Source organism: Antechinus flavipes, chromosome 3, assembly GCF_016432865.1.
Source record: "Antechinus flavipes isolate AdamAnt ecotype Samford, QLD, Australia chromosome 3, AdamAnt_v2, whole genome shotgun sequence".
Classification (NCBI taxonomy): Eukaryota; Metazoa; Chordata; class Mammalia; order Dasyuromorphia; family Dasyuridae; genus Antechinus; species Antechinus flavipes.
This window is the reverse complement of record NC_067400.1, coordinates 434230874-434252222: the sequence shown is the minus strand read 5'-3', so window position 1 is coordinate 434252222 and position 21349 is coordinate 434230874. Positions and strand designations below refer to the sequence as shown.

At 35.3% G+C, this 21349-nt stretch overlaps 1 protein-coding gene across 1 annotated transcript in view; it reads right to left on the bottom strand.

Annotated features, from left to right (window-relative positions):
- The window catches only part of PLA2R1 (phospholipase A2 receptor 1), a 162595-nt gene that overhangs the window by 106624 nt on the left and 34622 nt on the right, over positions 1–21349 (bottom strand). Inside the window, 2 exon segments of the mRNA XM_051986290.1 lie at positions 8776–8949; positions 15296–15679. Of these exon segments, the coding sequence (XP_051842250.1) occupies positions 8776–8949; positions 15296–15679 (558 nt within the window).

Here is a 21349-nt window from a genome sequence, read left to right as displayed (position 1 = left end):
TTCATTAAATAGTACATGGAAGAGAGTAAAGTATAAGAAGGCTGAAAAGAGAACTAGGTTATGAGATGCTTCGAATACCAAGCAGAGGATTTTGTACTTGATCCTGAAAGAGATAGAGTCACTGAAGTTTATTGAAAGAGGGATGGTGGGATGGTGACATGGTTGGAATTGTACTTTAGGAAAATCACTTTAGTGGATGAATAGAGGATGGATTGGAATGGGAAAGAAACTTGAGGTAGGAAGACCTATCAGCAAGCTTTTGCAGTAATCTAGTAAAAAAAAAAAAAAAAAGAAAAGAAAAGACCTGCAACAGAGTAGAGGAGGATCAGAGGAGATAAAGGGGCATATTCAAGAAAGGTAAAGGTGAAATTAATAGGTCTTAGCAACAGATTGGATATGGGAAGGGAAAAATCAAGGAGTAGAGAATTACAAGCTTGAGGGACTTGAGAATGGTGATGCCCTCTATAATTGAAGGGAAGATGGGAAGGGCACAGGGTTTAGAGAAAAAAATAATGAATCAATATGTTGAGACTAAGATGTTTATTGGACATCCAGTTTGAGATGTCTGAAAGGAAGTGTGAGATTGGAGGTCAACAGAAAAACTGGAGCAGATTAAGTAGATTGGAAAACCATAAACAAAGAGATGATAATTAAATCCATGTGAATTGATAAATGAAGTGTTTATAGAGAGAGAAGAAAGAGAGGCTTAGAAAAGACTCTCAAGCAACCCTTACCATTAGCTGGATGAGGATCCAGCAAAGGAGACTGAAAAATAGTGATTGGATAAGTAAAGGAGAATCAGAGAGGAAACCTAGGGAGAAGAAGCTGTTAAGAAGAGGATGTCTAATAGTGTTAAAGGATGTTAAGAGATCAGGAGAATAAGGATTAAGCAAAGGTCTTTGGATTTGCCCATTGAGAGATCGTTGATATTTTTGGAAAGATCCATTTTGCTTGAATGATGAAGTCAGAAACCAAACTGTAGAAAGGAGAATCAGAGAAGTAGAGGCATAGCTTTTTATAGGCATATAGTCACAAAGGACAGAAGACACAGGATGGCGGCAGAAATAGAGAGACCTAGAATGGGCGGGAACATGGCTATGTTTTATAAGCAAAAAGGGGATGAGCCAGTAGATAGGGAGAGATTAAAAATAAGTGGGAGAGAGGGAGGGAGCAATCTGTTGGAGGAGATAGGAAGCAATGGAATTACTTGAGCAGGTAGAAGGGTTAGTCTTGGTAAGGAATAAAGCCACTTCATCATGTGAGACAAGGAGAAAGAAGAAATAATGGCAGAAAGAATATAAACTCATCATACAAAGTGAAGAAGAAGGATCTCATGTTAAATAATTTCAGTTTTTTTTTCTATGCAATATGAAGCAAGGGATTTAGTTGAGAGAGTGTGAGCAGAGGAGTCATGAGAAATTTGAGGAGGGATGAAAAGATCTGGAGAGATACTGTAAAGAATGGCTTAATGAGTTGCTAAGACAAGTACAGAAGAATTGGTCCAGTTGAGGTTGTGTAGCATAAATGATTGCATGATTTTTTCTATCTTCATTCAGTAACATGTATGCAGGAATCAAGGTGACCAATGGGGGAAGTAATTCAAAGTGGACATAAATGATGTTACGGTAAGAGGGCTAGGAATTCAAGAAGGGTTCTATATAGGGGAAAGAGGAGAAAATAGCTAATAGTTAATAGCTAATGCAGAGGAGATGGCATACAAGAGAATTTAGAAGTGATTGGATGTCATGATACAGGTTTGGTAAGGGAAGGCAGAAGAAGAGATGAAAAGTCAATAGACTGTGTCATCAGACAACAACCCTGACTCAATAATAGCTCATAGATGGAAAAAGGAGGAGAGAAAAATATTTAGGATGAAGAGAAATTTATTGTTTATGGAACAGGCATTTCACAGGGTACAGTGGAAGGGTTAGGTAGCATTTGATTGAAACTTTGGAGTGAGAGAAGGATGGGAATAGGAATGAGGTTCGGATGATGACTTACAGGTATTTAAAATTATTGGGATATGATAGGTATGGCCAGGTGTGAGAAAGTTCATCATTAAGTGAAAGGTGCTGCTTCATTTCCCCAGGAAATCTGGAAATTGAATTAGAAACAAGTGCAGCATAATATTGGAGGCACATGGTCAGATGATCAGATAAGAGATTCTTCTTCAATATTAACTCCAAAAGGTAGTGATTAGGCAGGGAAGGGTGCAGCATGAAATAGAAACAGAATCTGAATAGAAGGAAAAAGAAGTTTGGTTCTCCAACACCTTTTCTCTTCTCTTTTTTTCTTCAAGGCCCAACAACATCAGGAAATAAAATGCCTTAGGTAAGAAGAAATGTTTCTCCTCTTTGCACTTGAAGTTCTATACATCCAGGTTAGGAGGTAGGGCAGTTGCCTTGTCCTAGCACAGATGAAAGTCATTGCTTTAGGGTAGATAGAAGACACTAGGCCCAACCCCTTGCCATCTTCCTTCAGGTGACAGACTGCATCCAGCAGGAAACAAGAGGTTGGAGGCCTTCAGTCAAAAGAATGATTGGCTCCTTTTTTTACCTGAGAAAGCTGGAAGTCAACAGACTTCTAGAGAGGCAATCTGTCATCAGGCCTGTCCAGGCAAACTTCCAATTCATTTGTGTCATTGAATATTTCCTATCATGAAGGACATGCCAAAGAGTGTATCTTTTTGGCATAATCTTGAAAAAGGACTCCTTAACCTGAGTTCCATAAGCCCCCCAAAAGAGCCTTAGATTTCAAGGTGGTGGTGGGGTTATGTGAACTTGGATAGGGGGAAAAAATTGCATCTTTATTTTCTCTATGTTCTAACTGAAATTGATCATTTCTTTCTATTGTGAAGGAAGGCAATAAGCCACAAATAATATTAGAAGCACCTGTGACTTTGTTACCCAAAAAATTCACACAACTTTTCTAATCCTGTTACAATTGTTGCAGATATCTCAAAATAGTGTCTGTGCTCATTGTAGCTTTGAAATTATTGTAGCTATCAGATTTGTGGCTAGATCACATTTGTAGCTAGATTAAGTCTTCCTATCTACATCAATGTATTCAATATAATTGGCTTCCTTCATAATTCTATGTATTGTATTTTATTTTATGCATTTAAAAAACCTTCTTAGAATAGGTCCATAGAGTTCATCAGATTTCCCAAGGGATCCATGACATTGTAATGATCAAGAATCCTTGATTTAGAGGCTCCAAAGTCACCTGCACACCATAGGGAAGCATCAAAATAGAACTTCACACATAATAGGTGCTTAATACATGTTTGTTGGATTAATGTGCTTTCCCCTATCACTCTGAAAGCAACAGGTCTAAAATGTAAAAGAGCACTGGCCTTTCATGGAAGAAGGAGGAAGTTGTCAGTAAGAACTCTACAAGTCCCCTAAATGTGTGAAAACTTACAGGTGCAGAAACAGTCCTTGAATATTCATCAATATTTTGGGTTGTTTTGCTTTCTCAAAGATTCTGAGATTTTTCAACATGTTTCCTGTTCTAACCAAAGTTCACAACATTTCTGCTTTTAATATCATATCAGGATATCAGGATTATGTTGTCAGCTGTGCTGAATCCAAACTATAAACTAAGTGAAATCTCTCATAATTTGAAGGGGAAAAAAGATCTGGGAGAAATCACCTTTTCCTATATTTATAAAAATCATTAGGTTAAAGGAATCCTGAGTAATTATGGAATTAGAGAAATACAATGTAGGAGGGAGCTTGCTATTTTTGATGTCTAACCTATCTTCCAATCTCTATCCAAAGGGAAGTTAGGTGGCAGAATGGATAGAGTATTGGGCTTAGATTGAGAAACATCTAAGTCTGAATATTATCTCAGATACTTATTAGCTACATGACCCTGAGTGAACCCCTTAATCGTTCTAAGACTCAATTTCAAGGTAGTGACAAACAAAGTACACACACACACACACACACACACACACACCTTAAAGCACTATATAAATGCTATTTTTATTCAATTTTAATACTCATCACTCCCATAATGTTGTAACTTTGTATATACTAAGAAAGCATTAGGCCAATGTGCAGGTTATTGATGGAGGCTCCACAAAGAAAAAAAAAAAGCCAAATACTAGCTGTCCTTAAGGGTATTACATTCTAGGGGTGAATAGGATAGGTAGAATATGTGCCCTGATAAGTAAATACAGGGTAGTAAAAGTGTAAACTCTTTAGTTTAGCCTCTATTGGGAATCCAAATTAACCTATTATCTAATCCTGTTCCAAAGAAATAAGGTGCAATCTAGTGAAATGAAGTGAAATTTCTAAAAGGTAGGGCTCCAAACTTTCTGTTTTTTAGAATAATTTTAGATCCTATCACAACTGTTCATAGATTCCACCTTCAAAAATTTAAATTTTTGTTTTAGTTCTACTTTGAATTCTGAGTTTTTATGCTTCAAATAAAAAAGCAGATAAAATAGCCATGATGAAAACAGACAATTATGGCAGCTTGTGTCTCTGCACTTTATTTCTAACTGTGTTTTCCATATTATACATATCATTTTAGATAGCAGTGTTACTTTATCTACTATACGCTAGAGCGCCACTTCTCCTGTATTTCCCTTAGCTAAGGGAATAGCTAGCCATTCCTCCAATAGAAAATCTGTAATTTATATTTTCACTGTAAGTATCCCATTTAACACTTGTTCTAGTAGGGCTTTGTTTCTGACCATTCCTTTTAGCTGGTAGAAACTATTCTGAAGTCCCATTCTATCTTTTTTTTTTTTTTTTGGCTGAGGCAATTGGGGTTAAGTGACTTGCCCGGGGTCACACAGTTAGGAAGTGTTAAGTGTCTGAGGCCACATTTGAACTCAGGTCCTCCTGACTTCAGAGCTGGTGCTCTATCCACTGCACTATCTAGCTGCCCCGCCATCCTATCCTAATTGCTTTGGTACCTCAACTTTGGTATCTGACTTTCACTCTAGTTCTTATTTAAGTTACTGATGAAAGTTTGGCCATGCTTTATTAGGTACTAGAAGATGGCAGGTGTTATATTCCTTAAGTTGATGTGCCAAAAATAATTATTACTTGTTGAATGATGCTCCAGTCAATTGTGCATCCTTTACACCCATCTAACATATCTATTTATTCTACCAAAAAATCTCAGAGAGATTTATAAATACTTTTCAACCTCTAAAGAGATATTTAATCTTTCTCACAGCAAGTAAGAAAATAAATTGTAGATTTGTACTTACCAATAAGACTACCAAAAAAGTTAGTATCTAAATTTTGCCTAATTAGACCAATTTTGAAAAACAAAGAAATGCCATTCTACATTCTTGGGTTCTTAAAAATCCCTACATAAGAGACAAAGGATAAGCATGGACTATTAAAAAAAAAAAAAAACCACACCTTTTACAAGCCATCCTCTGTCATGGAAGCCTATTTTTTCCCATATTAGAAATGCTACATGGCTGAAAATCTTGGAACATTACCATTTCTGGAGAATCAAAATAACATTTGATCTAAAGGTCAACAGAATGATGTACAGTGGGTGTGATTAGATGAAAACATATCATTAAGACAACACATAAAACAAAAAAATCAAGGATTTGTTTGGAAAGGGAGGTGGATTCAATATGAAGAACAAAAGGGTGAAAAGAGAGACAATTTAAGGCTACACTGCTACCCTCAAGTATTCAAGAAAACAGGGGAAGGCCTTTAGTATGGTGGGGAAATAGTCTACAGGGGAACATATAAAAGGGCTTGGACAAGAATTGCACAAGATGTGAGAGCACAAATCGTCTGCAATCTGCATGAGAAAAGAGAGTTATCCACATCATTGTGTAGGTTTGAAATTTAAAGAATGCAAGCTAATTTTTCTACCACCCTGTCATTGTCTGCCTTCATGAAGACAGTAATTTGCAGAGTCAGGTTTCAGGTACTGAATTCTTAGATTTATTGGTCACTAGGAACAGAAGGCAACAAGAAAGGAAGAAAACTGAAATTGTAATTTAACACTATAAAAATAAACCTGGCTTACTGATGTCTGAGGGAAAGGTCAGGGAAGCTGGGCTCCAGCAGGCTGTCAAATACAGGAAGTTCCTTAGTTGAAGGATGTTAAGCAAACAGCAAATCTGGGGAGGCAAAAGCCCTAGGCACCACAAAGCCACATTCTCCATGTAGGAGATATTAATTGGCTTCAAGTGGCAGAGTTCAGAGACAGGGCCTTCTTGACATCAGGAGAATACAATAGTTTTAATGCACTAGTACAATGTCTACTTTTCAACTATATAAAGTGTGTACATGCTTCATTTAAAATTTTTTTATCCAGGCATTCGTTCACCCTGATAGAGGGGAATAGTGAGATAAATAATACAAAAAAGTTGTTATTGCAAATATAATTTATTCTTAGTTTAGGAATGAATGACATATTTTATATAGTTGATTTATTCTCCCAAATCACATATTTCTTAGGACAATATTAAATTGGATTTGCATTCCCAGGGTATACACTAACTATATTGCAATTCTGTTTTTTGAACTAGATTATAAATTCCTTTAGCAGTGGGATTGTGTTTTGTACCATTGGGGATCCCCTTGAATATTTAGCACAGTGCATTGTACATATCAAGCACTTAAATGCTGTTACATTGACTTTCTGATGTTCTGATCAATGATATAGGAAAGGGACTCAGAAATAAGTTGAATGAATAAACCTGTGTTAGGAGCAAAGTTTTCTATAGATAATTGTATTCATGGGGAAAATATATTTCTTTCTTTTTTGCTGAGGCAATTGGGGTTAAGTGTCTTGTCCAGGGTCACACAGGTAGGAAGCATTAAGTGTCTGAGACCAGATTTGAACTCAGGTCCATCTTGACTTCAGGGCTGGTGCTCTATCCACTGCGCCACCTAGCTGTAATAGGCTGAAGCTGAGCACATGCACTGAGGTCCCAGCACTTGAGGCTAATTATCAATTGGGCAATCTATTAATAGATGCTTGGAGAAAGAATGGCCCCGCCCACTCTCTGTGCAAGTTTGATGTGTTGTATAGGAGAATTGCACAGAAGATTTGGTGGGTGGAGTGTGAGAGCCAGAGGCACTGCTGGCTGGATTTGTGCCGCAATTGATCTCACTTTGTGTCGCCATTCCCCTTCACCTCCACAAAGAATAAAGATTGAGGATTTTCCCTTATCCTGATTCTGGCTGATTTTAAAATACTCTGGGTGCTAAACATGATCATCACACCTAGCTGCCCTAGAAAAATATATTTCAATGAGTATGAATAAAGGCAGATAACTGAAAATTGATCCACCATATTTGCCTTTATTGTATATTATACATTACATTTTATTTATATTGCATGTAATATTTTAAGATTTATAAGATGCTTCATGTGTATTATCTCATCTGATTTGAAGATGATATTTATTATTTTCCCTATTTTACAAATGAAGAAACTAAGGCTGAAAGAGGATAATCCAAAAATTTACACTTTCTCAGTACCCACTGATCCTGGGTCACTACTCTTCCTCTGATTGGAGAAGAGAGGGTAGACTCATTTTAGATTCTCTATTTTAAGAAGGGTACCCAGGGCAGCCATCTCATCAATTCTCACATGGATTTCATCATGCTCTCTGGAATCTCATCATCCTACAAGATTTTATTAATCTTGAAATTCATACCTCCCCAGTTATATGCACCACTTCTTATAATATCTAGCACTTAGGAAGAACCCGGCACATGGTAGGCATTTAATAAATGTTTATTGACTCATGGACTTATTGTGGGGTCAACACAATCAAGTGAAAGAGGATTCAGACTGAGGTCTTAGGTGGAGGAGTCCTTTAAAAATTGTGCTTATATTTTTACTTTACCATGGATAAAAATAATCAAATAATCTTTAATGGGTTAGTAATAGAATTATCTGGGAGGGGGGAAATTGTTGAAATGCTGAAAGAGGAAATCTTGCCCCTAAGAAGGAGTAGCATAAGCTTGAAGCTAGAGCTCATTCTTGGGAAGGTAAACAGGTTTTGAGGGTGATCTTGGTCAATATGAATCAGTTACTGTCATGCTAGCTAGATACTAAGAAAAGTTTAGCAAAGAAAATTAGTCTGGGATAATTGGCTTACTACAGTCTCCAGACTAATTGGAAGGGGACATGCCACTTGGAGAAGCTGACTCAAAGGTGCATTGTATACCTGGTTTTGATGGTGTACATGAACCAGTCAAACACCAAAAGCTTCTCAGAAGTGGGTAGCCAATGTGATCAAAGTGGGAAGAGAAAAAAAATCTCGATTTGGCAAGATTAAAGAAGTCCATGAAAGGAGTGTATTGAAGGAATAAATGTATGTTTCAGGTCTGTTTTGATGTCTCATTAAAGGAAGCTGTTATTAATGAAAGCACTGAGTACTGTAATTTAATGTAGAATAAGACTTACTTGCATAAGGCTCTTAGTTAGAATGTTTAATTAACATCTTCTGAAGCAAAGAAAAACAGGACTATCCTCAAAGGGGATGCTTTTCTCCTTTGTGACTGGATAAGGGAGAAGAAGGGGAACAGATTCTATTAAGTTTTGTGGATCTCTAAATTCCAAAGTCTTGCATCATAGCAACCCCAATATAGAATGTTTATGGAGAAATAGGCAAGATAATGGCAATATCCAATTTTATATTAATAAAAGAAATTGTGCAGACTGCTAAATGTAATTCCCTTAGCTTTATCCAAGATATAAATAACCTTATATTTATCCTTTTTTTCCATTCCTAATATAGAGAGAATAGTAAATCATCATGCTTACTTGGATCCGGGCAGAATCCCCACTTTTCATCTTTTTCATATCGGCTTGTTGTGGCACACCACAGCTGTCCATCTTCTCTGCCTTCTCGGGTACATTCATAATGCCATTGGCCATTATATTGGAAGGGAAACACACATGGCATTCCATGGGAATTTCCTTTAACTGTGTATAATTCTATGCCGGAAAAAAAAATTACAAAAGTAAGAAATAATCAAGTAAGAGTCCTCTGAATTTCCTTTTTTGGAAAAAAAAAAATTACACACTTCTCTAGCCACATATACTTCCTGTTCTATAACACTAGCTAATTTTTATCTTGCATCTTGCATTTTGCTAATTGTTGTCAGACACACTGTCTCATTTTATGATCATATGACCTGTGAGGTCATTAGCACAAGTACTAATGATGAGGTTTAGATTTAGAGAACCAAAATGAAATTAGGATTTCTGGTGGTCAGGGACTTAAATGAATGATAAGGTCTAGTGGCAGATTTGGGGTTCAGGGAACCAAAGGAAAAGGTTTGGCTCCCCCGTAACCCTTTGGGATTTGGCACAAGAATAGGAAGTTTTGGGGACTCCCTTCTGGCAGTGCAGAGATTCTCTGTAAAGGAATTTACAGACCCAAAAACCTAGATTGATAAAAGAGTGTAAAGGGCTGAAAATCTGAGTTGATGCACTGAGGTCAGACAACAGAGCACTCAAGGCTAATTACCAATTGGACAATAATCTATTAACATATGCTTGGAAAATGGCCCTCCCCAATATTCTGTGCTGGTTCAATCTTTTGGTGTATACAGAGAATTGTGGGAAGGATTAGGGGGTGGAGTAAGATAAGCCAGAGTCACTTTGGCGGTAGATGAGGAAAAAGGAGGTCGTGGAGATCCTGCGTCCATCCAATTCATTTCTACCCCTAAAGACCAAAAATAAAGATCAAGGACTTTTGCTTATCCTGACTCTGACTGATTCTAAGGTATCCAGGGTGCTAACTCAGTCTTCACAAAAGAGGTTTATTATGGGGACTGGAAGTAAGGTTAGAAATCCTAACAGAGAGGCATAAAGTCTGGTTAGGGAAATAGGTGAGGGTAAAGACAGTATGGCACTGGAAAGAATATTCCAGTGGGCAGAGACCCTTGGCATGCCAAGCATAGGGCTGGCATGTTTGGAACCTCTGCAAAGAGAAGATTTTAGTTTGACTCTTTTATAATAGGAGCTTTGGCTACAAGCTGACGAGGGCTCGTGGGTGGAGTCCCCAATTAGCTCCTAGTTGGGTCTTAGCTTGAGCTGGAATTTGAATTGAATTTAATGAGTTTCAGGACTGAGCCAACCCCACCCAGATAACAAGGAAGCTGTTTGTCCCTCAGGAGAGAATCCCTTATTGAGGCAGAATTGAAGGAGATTTTCTCCTTCAAGAATTTTCAGAGTTTTGGGGTCCCTTCTTCACTATTGTCTTCATTTTATAGAAGAAGAAACAAACTCAGAAAGATCACAGTATCATAGGATCATAGATTTAGATCTGAAAGGGACTTTAGAATCCATCAAATCTATTTCCTTCATTTAAAGCTGAGGAAATGGGTCTGAGAAAGGACAAGTGACTTTTCCAAAATCAGCCAACAAATGGTGGAAGCAATATTGAAATCCATGTGTCCAGACTCCCAAATCCTATACTTTTCTCACTATACCATGCTATTAAAATGAGTATCCAGTTCATAAAGTGGGAAAAGTCTTAACAAATGATAGTATATAAATGTAATGAAATACTATAGTGCCCTAAGAAAAACAAAGAGAATGATTTCAGAGAAGACTTGTACGAACTAAGTTAAATGGAATGAGCAAAACCAAAGGAACAATTCATACTATAGTAATGTTGTAAAAGTATACAGATTGAAAGACCTAAGAACTTTGATCAGTGTGATGACCAACAATGTCACCAGAGGACCACTGATGAAACATGCTTCTGTCTCCTTGTGGAATGGAGAATAGATATGGACAATGTAAGAATTAGTTTTGTTTGACTATCTATATGTGTTTACAACGGTTTTCTGTTTAGGTTTTTTGCTTATGCTCTTTTTTTTCCCTCAGGGAAAGGGAGAAAATAAATGTTTAACAAATGGGAGAAAATATAATTGAATTAAAAATACATATCCAGTTCTAGGAAACAGCTAAAGATTTGCTAAAGCGAGGAACAATTAGCATACTAAACCAAAAGGACAACTAGTACCTCACTGAAACATGGGGCTCTAAAGTGGAAACTTCTTGTTTTCTTGAAATACTTAATTCTTTCTTCTTGTTCTAAGTATGGCCTGGAGAAAAGTCTTTCTCTGCCTCTAGAGGCTTCATTCTATCAGCCAAAGCTTTTTAAATGTAGGGCATTGCTCCAGGAGTTCAGTCAGTCAGTCATCAATAATTTATTAAGTACTTACTATCTGCCAGAAACTATGCTAAATGCTGAGGGTACAAAGTCAGTCAGTCAGTAACTAATCAAAAGGTAAAACAAATTCCTATTCCCAAGGAACTCACATTCTAATGGATGAGATAACTTGCAAATAATTAGTACATGTAAGATATAGGTTATATAAAATACATGCATACATATATATATATATACATCTATCATATATATGGTATAATATATAAATTATGTCTGAAACTTCCCTTTCTTCTAATGCATAAGTTCTCTTTTTTTGTTTTGTCTCTATGTCCTTTGGACTTAAGTAAATCCTCCTGTAATTCCATTCAATATGGAATTAAATGAATTCTAGAGTTTACTATGTATATAAATGTAAGAAATAGAATGAAGAAATTAATTAATTTTAGCATGTCTTTCACTAAATCATTGTCAGTGATATTTTCTAACTTAGTTTGAAAAAAAAAAAAAAAGATTTGTAACCAAACTTCATTCATTTGGTTTTAGTTAAGAGAAGTTATTCTATCAGCCATTTCTTTCAAAATTTCCAGATGAACTATAAAGCTCCCTCTCTTTTCACCCTGCAGCCCATCCTCTTATCATTCTCATTACAATCCCCCCACTTTGAAAGGGACCTGTATGTGCCAAAATGTTTGTGGCAGCCCTGTTTGTGTGGCTAGAAGCTGGAAAATGAATGGATGCCCATCAATTGGAGAATGGTTGAGTAAATTGTGGTATATGAACGTTATGGAATATTATTGTTCTGTAAGGAATGACCAGCAGGATGAATACACAGAGGACTGGTGAGACTTACATGAACTAATGCTAAGTGAAATGAGCAGAACCAAGAGATCATTATATACCTCAACAACGATATTGTTTGAGGATGTATTCTGATGGAAGTGGATCTCTTCGATAAAGAGAGCTAATTCAGTTCCAATTGATCAAGGATGGACAGAAGCAGTTACACCCAAAGAAAGAACACTGGGAAATGAATATATACTGCTTGCATTTTTGTTTTTCTTCCCGGGTTATTTATACCTTCTGAATCCAATTCTCCCTGTGCAACAAGAAAACTGTTCGGTTCTGCACACATATATTGTATCTAGGATATACTGTAACCTATTCAACATGTAAAGGACTGCTTGCCATCTGGGGGAGAGGTGGAGGGAGGGAGGGGAAAAATCGGAACAGAAGTGAGTGCAAGGAATAATGCTGTAAAAAATTATCCTAGCATGGATTCTATCAATAAAAAGTTATTTAAAAATAAAAAATAAAAAAAACCAATCCCCCCCTTTTTTTTCTAGCATGGCTACTTTTGAGAAAATGTAATTATTTACCAAATATTCCCTATACCACTTTTTAATTTTTCCCCCCATACCTCTAGACAAGTATATGCCTCAAGGGATAGGAACTATGTCCAAATAGTCTAGCTATGCTGTAGTTCTTTAGGGACACAGCTGTTTGTTTCAATCTAATTTTCATTCATATTTAGAGAGTTAAATCCTACAGAGATCCTTTCTGTAGATAAATTCTGGGTGTGGGAGGATGACTGAAAGGCATAAAGGTGGGAAGGCTTCAAATAAAAGCATCAGTGTACTATTAAGAGGATAGGTGATTCTGCCACCTACAAAGCACCAACTTCACACATATAGTATTATTGTGCAACTTCTGAGGTCACTGGTCACAGCTCTTTCCTCACTGTTGGCTTAGGGGAAAATGTGGTTTTGAATATTATCCCACAGTCCCAGTCTTTCAGAACTCCCTTTCTTCTGTTCCCAAGCCTAAAAGCTAAGTTGTCAAAGCAGAGGAACACTTATTATTGGGGAAGTCACACAATACAGAAACACAATGGACTCTCGGTGGCAACTATGAAGATGCAGAATTTATCAGTGCTTTTGTAACAGCATATCATATGTATTAGCCAGACTTTGAGTAAGCTGGATTGTAGATATGTCACCTATCCTAAGAGGCAGCTTCAGTAGTAGGCTTGGGAAAAAAAGAGAGAGCTCTACCTCAAAGCAGAAACAAATTGCTTTTGTCAAAGTAGATTTTTTTCCCTTTTTTTTCTCTCTTCTTCATTATTTACTTCTTTTGATGTATAAGAATTCTTCCCCCTAAATACTTGGACATTATAGTATATGTAAAAATAGATCTAGAGGAAGGCCTCTGATTCATTGGTAGGTTCTCTGTGAATAAACTATGAAAAGACATAGATATGAGTCTGGAAAGGAAAGGATAGACTGCAATGAGTATTGATGGGTTTTATATCAGTGAGATCACAGATTGATTGACATATTCAAGGATGTATTCATTACTCTTCAATTCTGAAGTCAGCCACTAGAATTTGACAAAATTATTCCCATAGTCATAGAATCATACTCATAGACTTAAAGGACATCTAATTCAATGCTTTCATTTTTAAAATGAAGAAACTAAGATCCAGTGAAATTGTTACTTGCATAGAAAGGAAATAGCAAGGAAAGGGAACCAAGATCCTCTGACAATCATCCCAGAAGTTTTTTTTTCTTTTGGTAGAGAAGTTGGATTGGATTATTTCTTTTTTCCCTCAATAGCTTTTTATTTTTCCTAATACATGTAAAGATAGTTTTGAACATTCAGTTTTGTAAAACTTTGTGTTCCAAATTTTTCTCCTTCCCTCCTTCACTTCACCTCTACCCAAGATAACAAGCAATCTGATATAAGTTAAATATGTGCTATACTTTAAAATGTATTTCCATATTATTGTTCCATAAGAAATGATCAGCAGGATGATTTCAGAAAGGCCTAGAGAGACTTACATGACTCATCCTAAGTGAAGTGAGTAGAACCAAGAGAATATCGTACATAGCAACAACAAGATTATATGATGATCAACTGTGATGGACTTGACTCTTTTCAACATGAAGTGATTCTTGGCCAATTCCAATAGACTTGTGATGGAAAGAACCATATGTATCCAGAAAGAGGACTATGGTGACATAGTATTTTCACCTTTATTGTTGTTTTTTCCTTTTATTTTCTTTCTCATTGTTTTTTTTTTTTTCTTTTGACATGATTTTTCTTGTGCAGCATGATAAATGTGGAACTATTTTTAGAAGAATTGCATGTTTAACCTATCTTGGGTAACTTTCTCTCTAGGGGAACAGATGAGGGAAGGGAGGGAGAAAAAAATTTGGAACACAAGGTTTTGCAAGGATGAAATGTTGAAAACTATCTTTGCATGCATTTTAAAAATAAAAAGCTATTGTCAAAAAATAAACATATCTCTATATTTGTCATATGAAAGGAAAATCATACCAAAAGGAAAAAAAACAAACCATGAGAAAGAAAACAAACAAAAAAGTGAAAATGCTATGCTTCAATCCACATTCAGTCTCCATGGTTCACTTTCTGGATGTAATTAGCATTTAAAATCCCAAATCTATTGAAATTGCCTTGAATCACTACATTGTTGAGAAGAGCTAAGTTCATAATTGATCATCATATAATCTTCTTGTTATTATATACAAAACTGTTCTTCTGGTTATGCTTACTTCACTCAGCATCAGTTCATGTATATCTTTTCAGGCTTTTTTTAAAAAATAAGCCTGCTCATCATTTCTTATAGAACAATAATATTCCATTACATTCATATAACTTAACTTACTCAGCCATTCCCCAGCTGATGGGCATCCACTCAATTTCCAGTTCCTGCTACTATGAAAACAGTTGCTACAAATATTTTCTGCACATTTTCTTTTATCTCTTTCATCCCAGAACTCTTTCTACAGCACTATGCTACTTCTAAAGACTTTTTTTTTTCAATAAGTAAATGTGGAACTAAAAAGTAATTAGCATGGCTAATATGTAAATATGTTTTGTATTACTATATATATTTGATAATAGGTTCTATTGCCTTGCCTTCCTAATAAATGGGGGTAGAGAGAAGGAGAGAGGAAGAGAATTCTAATTGAAAATAAAATAAAATTGAATTTTTAAAGAGAACCTAAAGAGTTCTCCAATATTTATAGGAATTTATCAAAATGGGCATTATTTCACATAATAACTAGAAAATTGTAACATGCAAGGCAATTTTATAATAGTATATAAGAAAGACATATAAATTCCTGTTTTTACCTTGAAAAGGATGTTCACAGACATTATCACCCCCTGACATGTACTGTATCCATTTCTGGGAAGACTGTCTTGTAGTCACCACCAGTTTCCTGTTCTTTACCTCTAGCATATGTTGATAAGGGCCAATTACTGCCTTTCTGTAACAACGCCACCACATGGAAAAATGAGTAGAATCACATTCAAAGAGACCCAGTGGTTGCTCTGGGGCACTGAGGTTTAATCCTAGGCATGTGTTGGTGTTTATGTTATACAAATGGCGTTTGGAAACCCATTTCCATAACATAGATGGAGTTGGTTGTTTACAATTCTCTAGGACCAATCCAAATTTATTTGCTTGGATGCATGTCATAAGGTCTTCATTTTGGATAATGAATATTCCTTTGCCTGAAAGAAAAAGAAATATTAAGAGTCAGACAGTCCATATATATGACAAATTAGAAATATATGACAAATTAGAAATGTGTGTGTGTGTGTATATGTATATACACACACACACATACATATATACACAGATATGTGTGTATAAATACATAGATGTGTGTGTGTGTATTTCTTTGTAATGACCACTTGATTTCCTGATCTATAGCTTTCCAGTTCTCACAGTGATAACTTAATTTTGATCTAAGAGACTAGGGGGAGGGAATCCTCATCTATGGCTCCAGGACCAATGTGGCCCCTAAACAGGAACATACAAGGACCTTTGGATATATAACCCATTAGCTCAAACATTAAGTTAGCCCTGATACCAATTCCCTTCTGATTTTGTACTTTGGTACTTGCTGTGTTATTTCGCTTGTCTGACTCTTTGAGACCCCATTTGGAATTTTCTTGGCAAAAATACTGGAGTAGTTGCCATTTTCTTCACCAGCTCATTTTTATAGATTAGGAAACCGAGGCAAACAAGGTGAAGTGACTTGCCCAGGATCACAGAGCTAGTGTCTGATACCAGATTTTAATTCAGAAAGAGAAATCTTCCCGATTCCAAGCCCAGCCCTCTATTTGCTATGCTACCTAGTTGCCTTACTTTGGTACTAGAAATAGGATTATTATGTTGCATCTTGTAACTAATATGTCTCATTTCCTTATTCCAATGAATTACTATTGAATAAACCCATACTAAGACACTGTGTTAATAACTGGATTCTTGTCTTGATTCCTATGCCCATATACCCATCTTGGTATCTTTTGCTCCAGAACTAGGGATCTCATGCTCTAGTACCAGAGTTCTGCCTCTGAATTCTAGCTCCTAATAGTGACGTCTCTGCCATTTGAAACCAGAAGCTCTTTGATGGCAGTTCCCTACCTCTTTTGATTGCTGGCAATTCTCTTCTGCCAGACCTGCCTAATGGTGAATCCCTAAAAGCTTAGATCTCTAACATTATCTATTACTTGTCACTTACTCACCATCCCACTCTCTCCTTTTGCATGATTGTATGCATCTGGAGAGTGGAGTAATAAATTCGTCCCAATGCTTCCCTTTTTATAGAAAGTTAAGAACTTTCTAGCTAAGCTCTTCATTTTTTCATTAGATGCTTTGCTTGGTATCAACTCCAAGGACATCATGCTATTTCCAGGATATGATCATCACCTGAAACCACATCACTATGGAGACTAAACCAGCCCTGACACTCAACATCTTCTCAGTATCCTCAGCTATTTTTCCTCTTCTGATTGGAGGACTGGAAATGGAGAAATAAGCTCTTCCCATGGAGAGCTCATAACTTTCCAAATAAGTGATAATAAATATAATGCCTTCAGCCAGTTTATCCTCTAATGGCTAGGCCTTTCTTACACCTCTTAATTTCCATTTGTGTTCTCTATTGGTAGAGAAATTATTTTATCAAGTAGTCCAATATTGTTTAAGCAATAGTAAAATGTTCCATGCTGATCAAAGTTAGAAGAGATAGCTTATAAAACAGAACATTCATTAACGGATAGAGATGGAGTAGAATGCATAGTGAAATAGAAAACATGCTGAAATTTCAACCAATAAGATCTGTGTTCAAAAGCCTGCTCTTCCATGTTGTATAGAACAAGTCACTTAACCTTTCTGAGCTTCTTCACTATAAAATATAATATTTATAGTAAAATTTGCCTCATAGGATTGTTGTAAGAAAAAGAATGTTTAGAAGTGATCTAGCAGAGTGGGGAGGATGAAAGAGAGACAAATTTGTAACAAAAGGTTTTTCAAAGATGAGTGTTGAAAACTATCTTTGCATGTATTTGGAAAAATGAAATCCATTTAAAAAAAGAACTAAAGTAGTACCAATAATTGGAGAATATCTGAACAAATTATGGGAAATGAAAGAAATGAAATAATATTGTGCTATATTATTAAAGTGTTGATTTTGGATAACCTTGGGAAGGCTTGTATGGATTGAGAAGTGAAATGAGCAGAACCATGAGAAAAACTTATAATATTAACAATATAAAAATGAACAATTGTGAAAGAGTTCGGAATTTTGGCCAACAAAATAATCAAACATAATTTCTTTTATTCCTTAAAGTTTTTTATTTTTTAAAACACATGTACTGATAATTTTCAACATTCAACCTTATATTCCACAATTTTTTTTCTCTCCCTTCCTTCCCATTCCCTTCCCCAAATTCAATGTATGTTAAACATGAATTAGCTATAATTCCAAAGAGCAGATAAAGTATCCTACTAACTCCTTGAATGATAAAGAGATGACGAACTAATATGCATTCTGAGATACATATTTGGATATGGGCAATATGGGAATTTGTTAGATACTTATTTGTGATGAAGATTTTTATCTTGTTTTTCTTTTTTTTTTCTCTCCCGGGGAAAGTTTGGGGATTTGGAAGGAAAAGGGAAATGAGGAGGGGGGGGGGGGGAGGGAGGGAATCTTGACAAAAAAACAAAAAAAAAAAATTTTCAAAACTATAGAAGACTACATAAATATAATTGATTACTAAATAATCATACTTTTCAAGCATCCAGACTTACTCTTTTGGCAATATACTTTAAGATCCTAAATTAGTTGTGTGAAAGCTATTGTTATCAGGCTGGAATTAGAAATAAAATCAAAAGTAGAGAGGAATATGAATAGTTTTAATAAAGATTTTATTCTGAACATGGGAGAGTGCCTGAAGAAATCATGTATTTCCAAAATATTTGCTAAATGATAATAGTCATTCAGAATCAAAAATGTCTTTACCAGGTGCTACATGGTCAAAAGTAATTTCCCTTCTCTCTTATTTTCTAAGATGTGTTAAAGTTCATTTCTAATATTTATCATTGTCTAGTCTTCTCCAGACTGACCTATTAGAGTTATACTTATTTTTCACAACAGATAATTCTGAACTTTGCTCTATATCATTTATTTGTTACTTCTCTTGAAGTAATTCTTTTTTTTTCTTATGTTCAATGCAGCAGGATAAGGATGGGTTTTTTTGGGGGGAGTGCGAGGAGGGTGATGTGATATCACTAAAAGATAAAAACACATGTATTTAATATTTGAAGATTTACAAAATATTTCCTTATGACAAACTTACAATTTTTTAATCTCTATTTTAGATATGAAGAAAATGAGACTTCGGATGTTAGATAAATTGCCCAAAATCACATAGCTAGTAGGTGTAGAATAAGGACTCTTCTCATGTCATGGAGAATGTTATTCTGTCTATTCCATGGTTTAAAAAATTTTGCATTTTTTTTAAGATTCCCCTTTCCTAGGAAACAACATTATTCAGGGTTGGTACAGCTGGGAGAATTCCTTCAAGAAAGGACCTTATTTGTCTAGGGAAGCTATGTAACTATCCTTAAAACACCACTTCCCCTCCATGGGGATACTCTCTGGCATTTGTAGTTTTGCACATTTCTAACTCATCAGTAATTTCCTCCTCTAAAGAGAAAAACATGAATGAAATTATCTTGAAAGTTCCTTCCTTTAATAAATCCTACTAAATTTCCATTTATAGTATGATTTTAGGCTTCAAAAATGACCAGGGTAATAATCCACCAATTTCAGTGGGAAAAAACAAGGCAAGATAAACAAAACAACTCAAATGTTTATCTTTTTTTTGTTAAAAAATTTGATTTTATAAATCTCCCAATAAATTATAGCATATGAATGTAATGGAATATCATGGTGTCACAAGAAATAACGAGAATGAGAGATTAAGAGAAGGATAGGAGTTGAGTGAAGTGATGCAGCAAGAGGAAAACCAGAGGAAGACTTTATATAATGTCTATAATACTATAAAGGAAAACATCTTTGAAAAACTTAAGAATCCTAGTGAATAAAATGACCAATCAGGACTCCAGAAGACTGATGATGAAAAAGATTTCTGACATTTCTTGGTAGAAGGGTAATGGGCAAAGTGCAGACTTCAGAGCCATGGAGATCCTGAAATATTTTCAAAAGGTCTTTGAAGTCAAACTATTTTTCTAATAATACTATTTTATTGGCCTATAAAAAGACTTCATCCTTTTACAAAAACATAACAATGAGAGGTCAGATTGTCTTCATATACTTCAAGATTACATTTGACATTGAATTGAATGATTAAGCAGATATGAGAGTCCTGCTGTCTTCTGCTGAGTTGGGCATTAAGAGATTTGCAAAAAAAAAGATGTAAAAGAATGTCAATCTTCTCACAAAAATTTTTGTTTTGAAAAATATAGTTATTTTTCATAATCACATTTTTATGCTAACATGTCACTGTTTATAATGAATCAATAAATACTGTTTTTAAAATTTTTATTTGTTTCCTAAAAGAGTGAATATAAACAGATACAACCCACATAAATAAAGTTTCTTTGGAGTCCTCAATAATTTTTAAGAATTTAAAGGGGTCAATTCAAAAAGTTTGAGAACCACTAGGCTAGAGATACAGAATGAGACACATTTTTCTAATGATCAATTTGTGATTAACTTCTTTTACATATCCATACTCATTTATTATTAAAGAGGGTTTTTGTTTTTTGGGGATGTAGAGAAAAATTAGGGATGATGGAAGTAGTGATAGTGATATTAAATATAAAAAGAAAAATATCAGAAAATCATTAAAAATAACAGAAGAGAGCAGAAGGAAGTTTAGAAGGGAATACAGATAGGCAGAGCCGTATTGATACTCTCATGATACATATGAAGTATATAAGGAACCCATGCTCTGTACATGGTATATTCACAGGCAGTCTTCTTGTTCTGCTCTTGCTTGTTTAGGAGATGTTTGTGTTTGTTGAAGTTTGTCATGTTCATAATGATTAAAAGGAAAATTTTTAAAGAAAAAATAAATTTACTGATTTGTAGGGATATAATTAGAGATTCGCTGTATGAACAGAAGTCTTGTACATATGCAAACATACTAATGGTTTTTAGAAGGGTTTTTAAAATAGCTTTTTATTTTTCTAAATATATGCAAAGATAGTTTTCTTATTCATCTTTGCAAAACCTTGTATTTGAAATTTTTCTCCCTTCCTCTCCACCTTTCCCTTCCCTACACAGCAAGTAATCCAATATAAGTTAAACATAGGCAATTTTTCTAAACATATGTCCATATTATTATGCTGCACAAGAAATATCAGATTGAAAGGGGGGGAACATGAGAAAGAAAAAAAAAAAAACAAGCAAAGAAACAACAACAACAAAAGTGAAAATACAATGCTCTGATCTAAATTCAGTCTCTATAATTCTCTCTTGGGATGAGAATGACTCTGTCCAGCACAAGTCCATTAGAATTGCCTTGAATCACCTCATTGTTGAAAAGAGCCAAGTCCATTAGAGTATATCACCATATAATCTTCTTGTTGCTGTGTACAATGTTCTCTTAGATCTACTCACTTCACCTAGCATCAGTTCAAAAGAAAGGTTTTTTTTTTTTTTTTTTTAAAGAAAAATGGATAGGGAGGAGGAGATTGTTGTCGTTCAAGCATTTTGATCATGTCTCTGTGATCTCATTTGGGATTTTCTTGGCAAAAGTACTGGAGTGGTTTGCAATTTCCTTCTCCAGCTCATTTTATAGATGAAAAACTGAGATAAACAGGATTAAGTTACTTGCCCAGGTCCCATAGTTATTGTCAGGGTC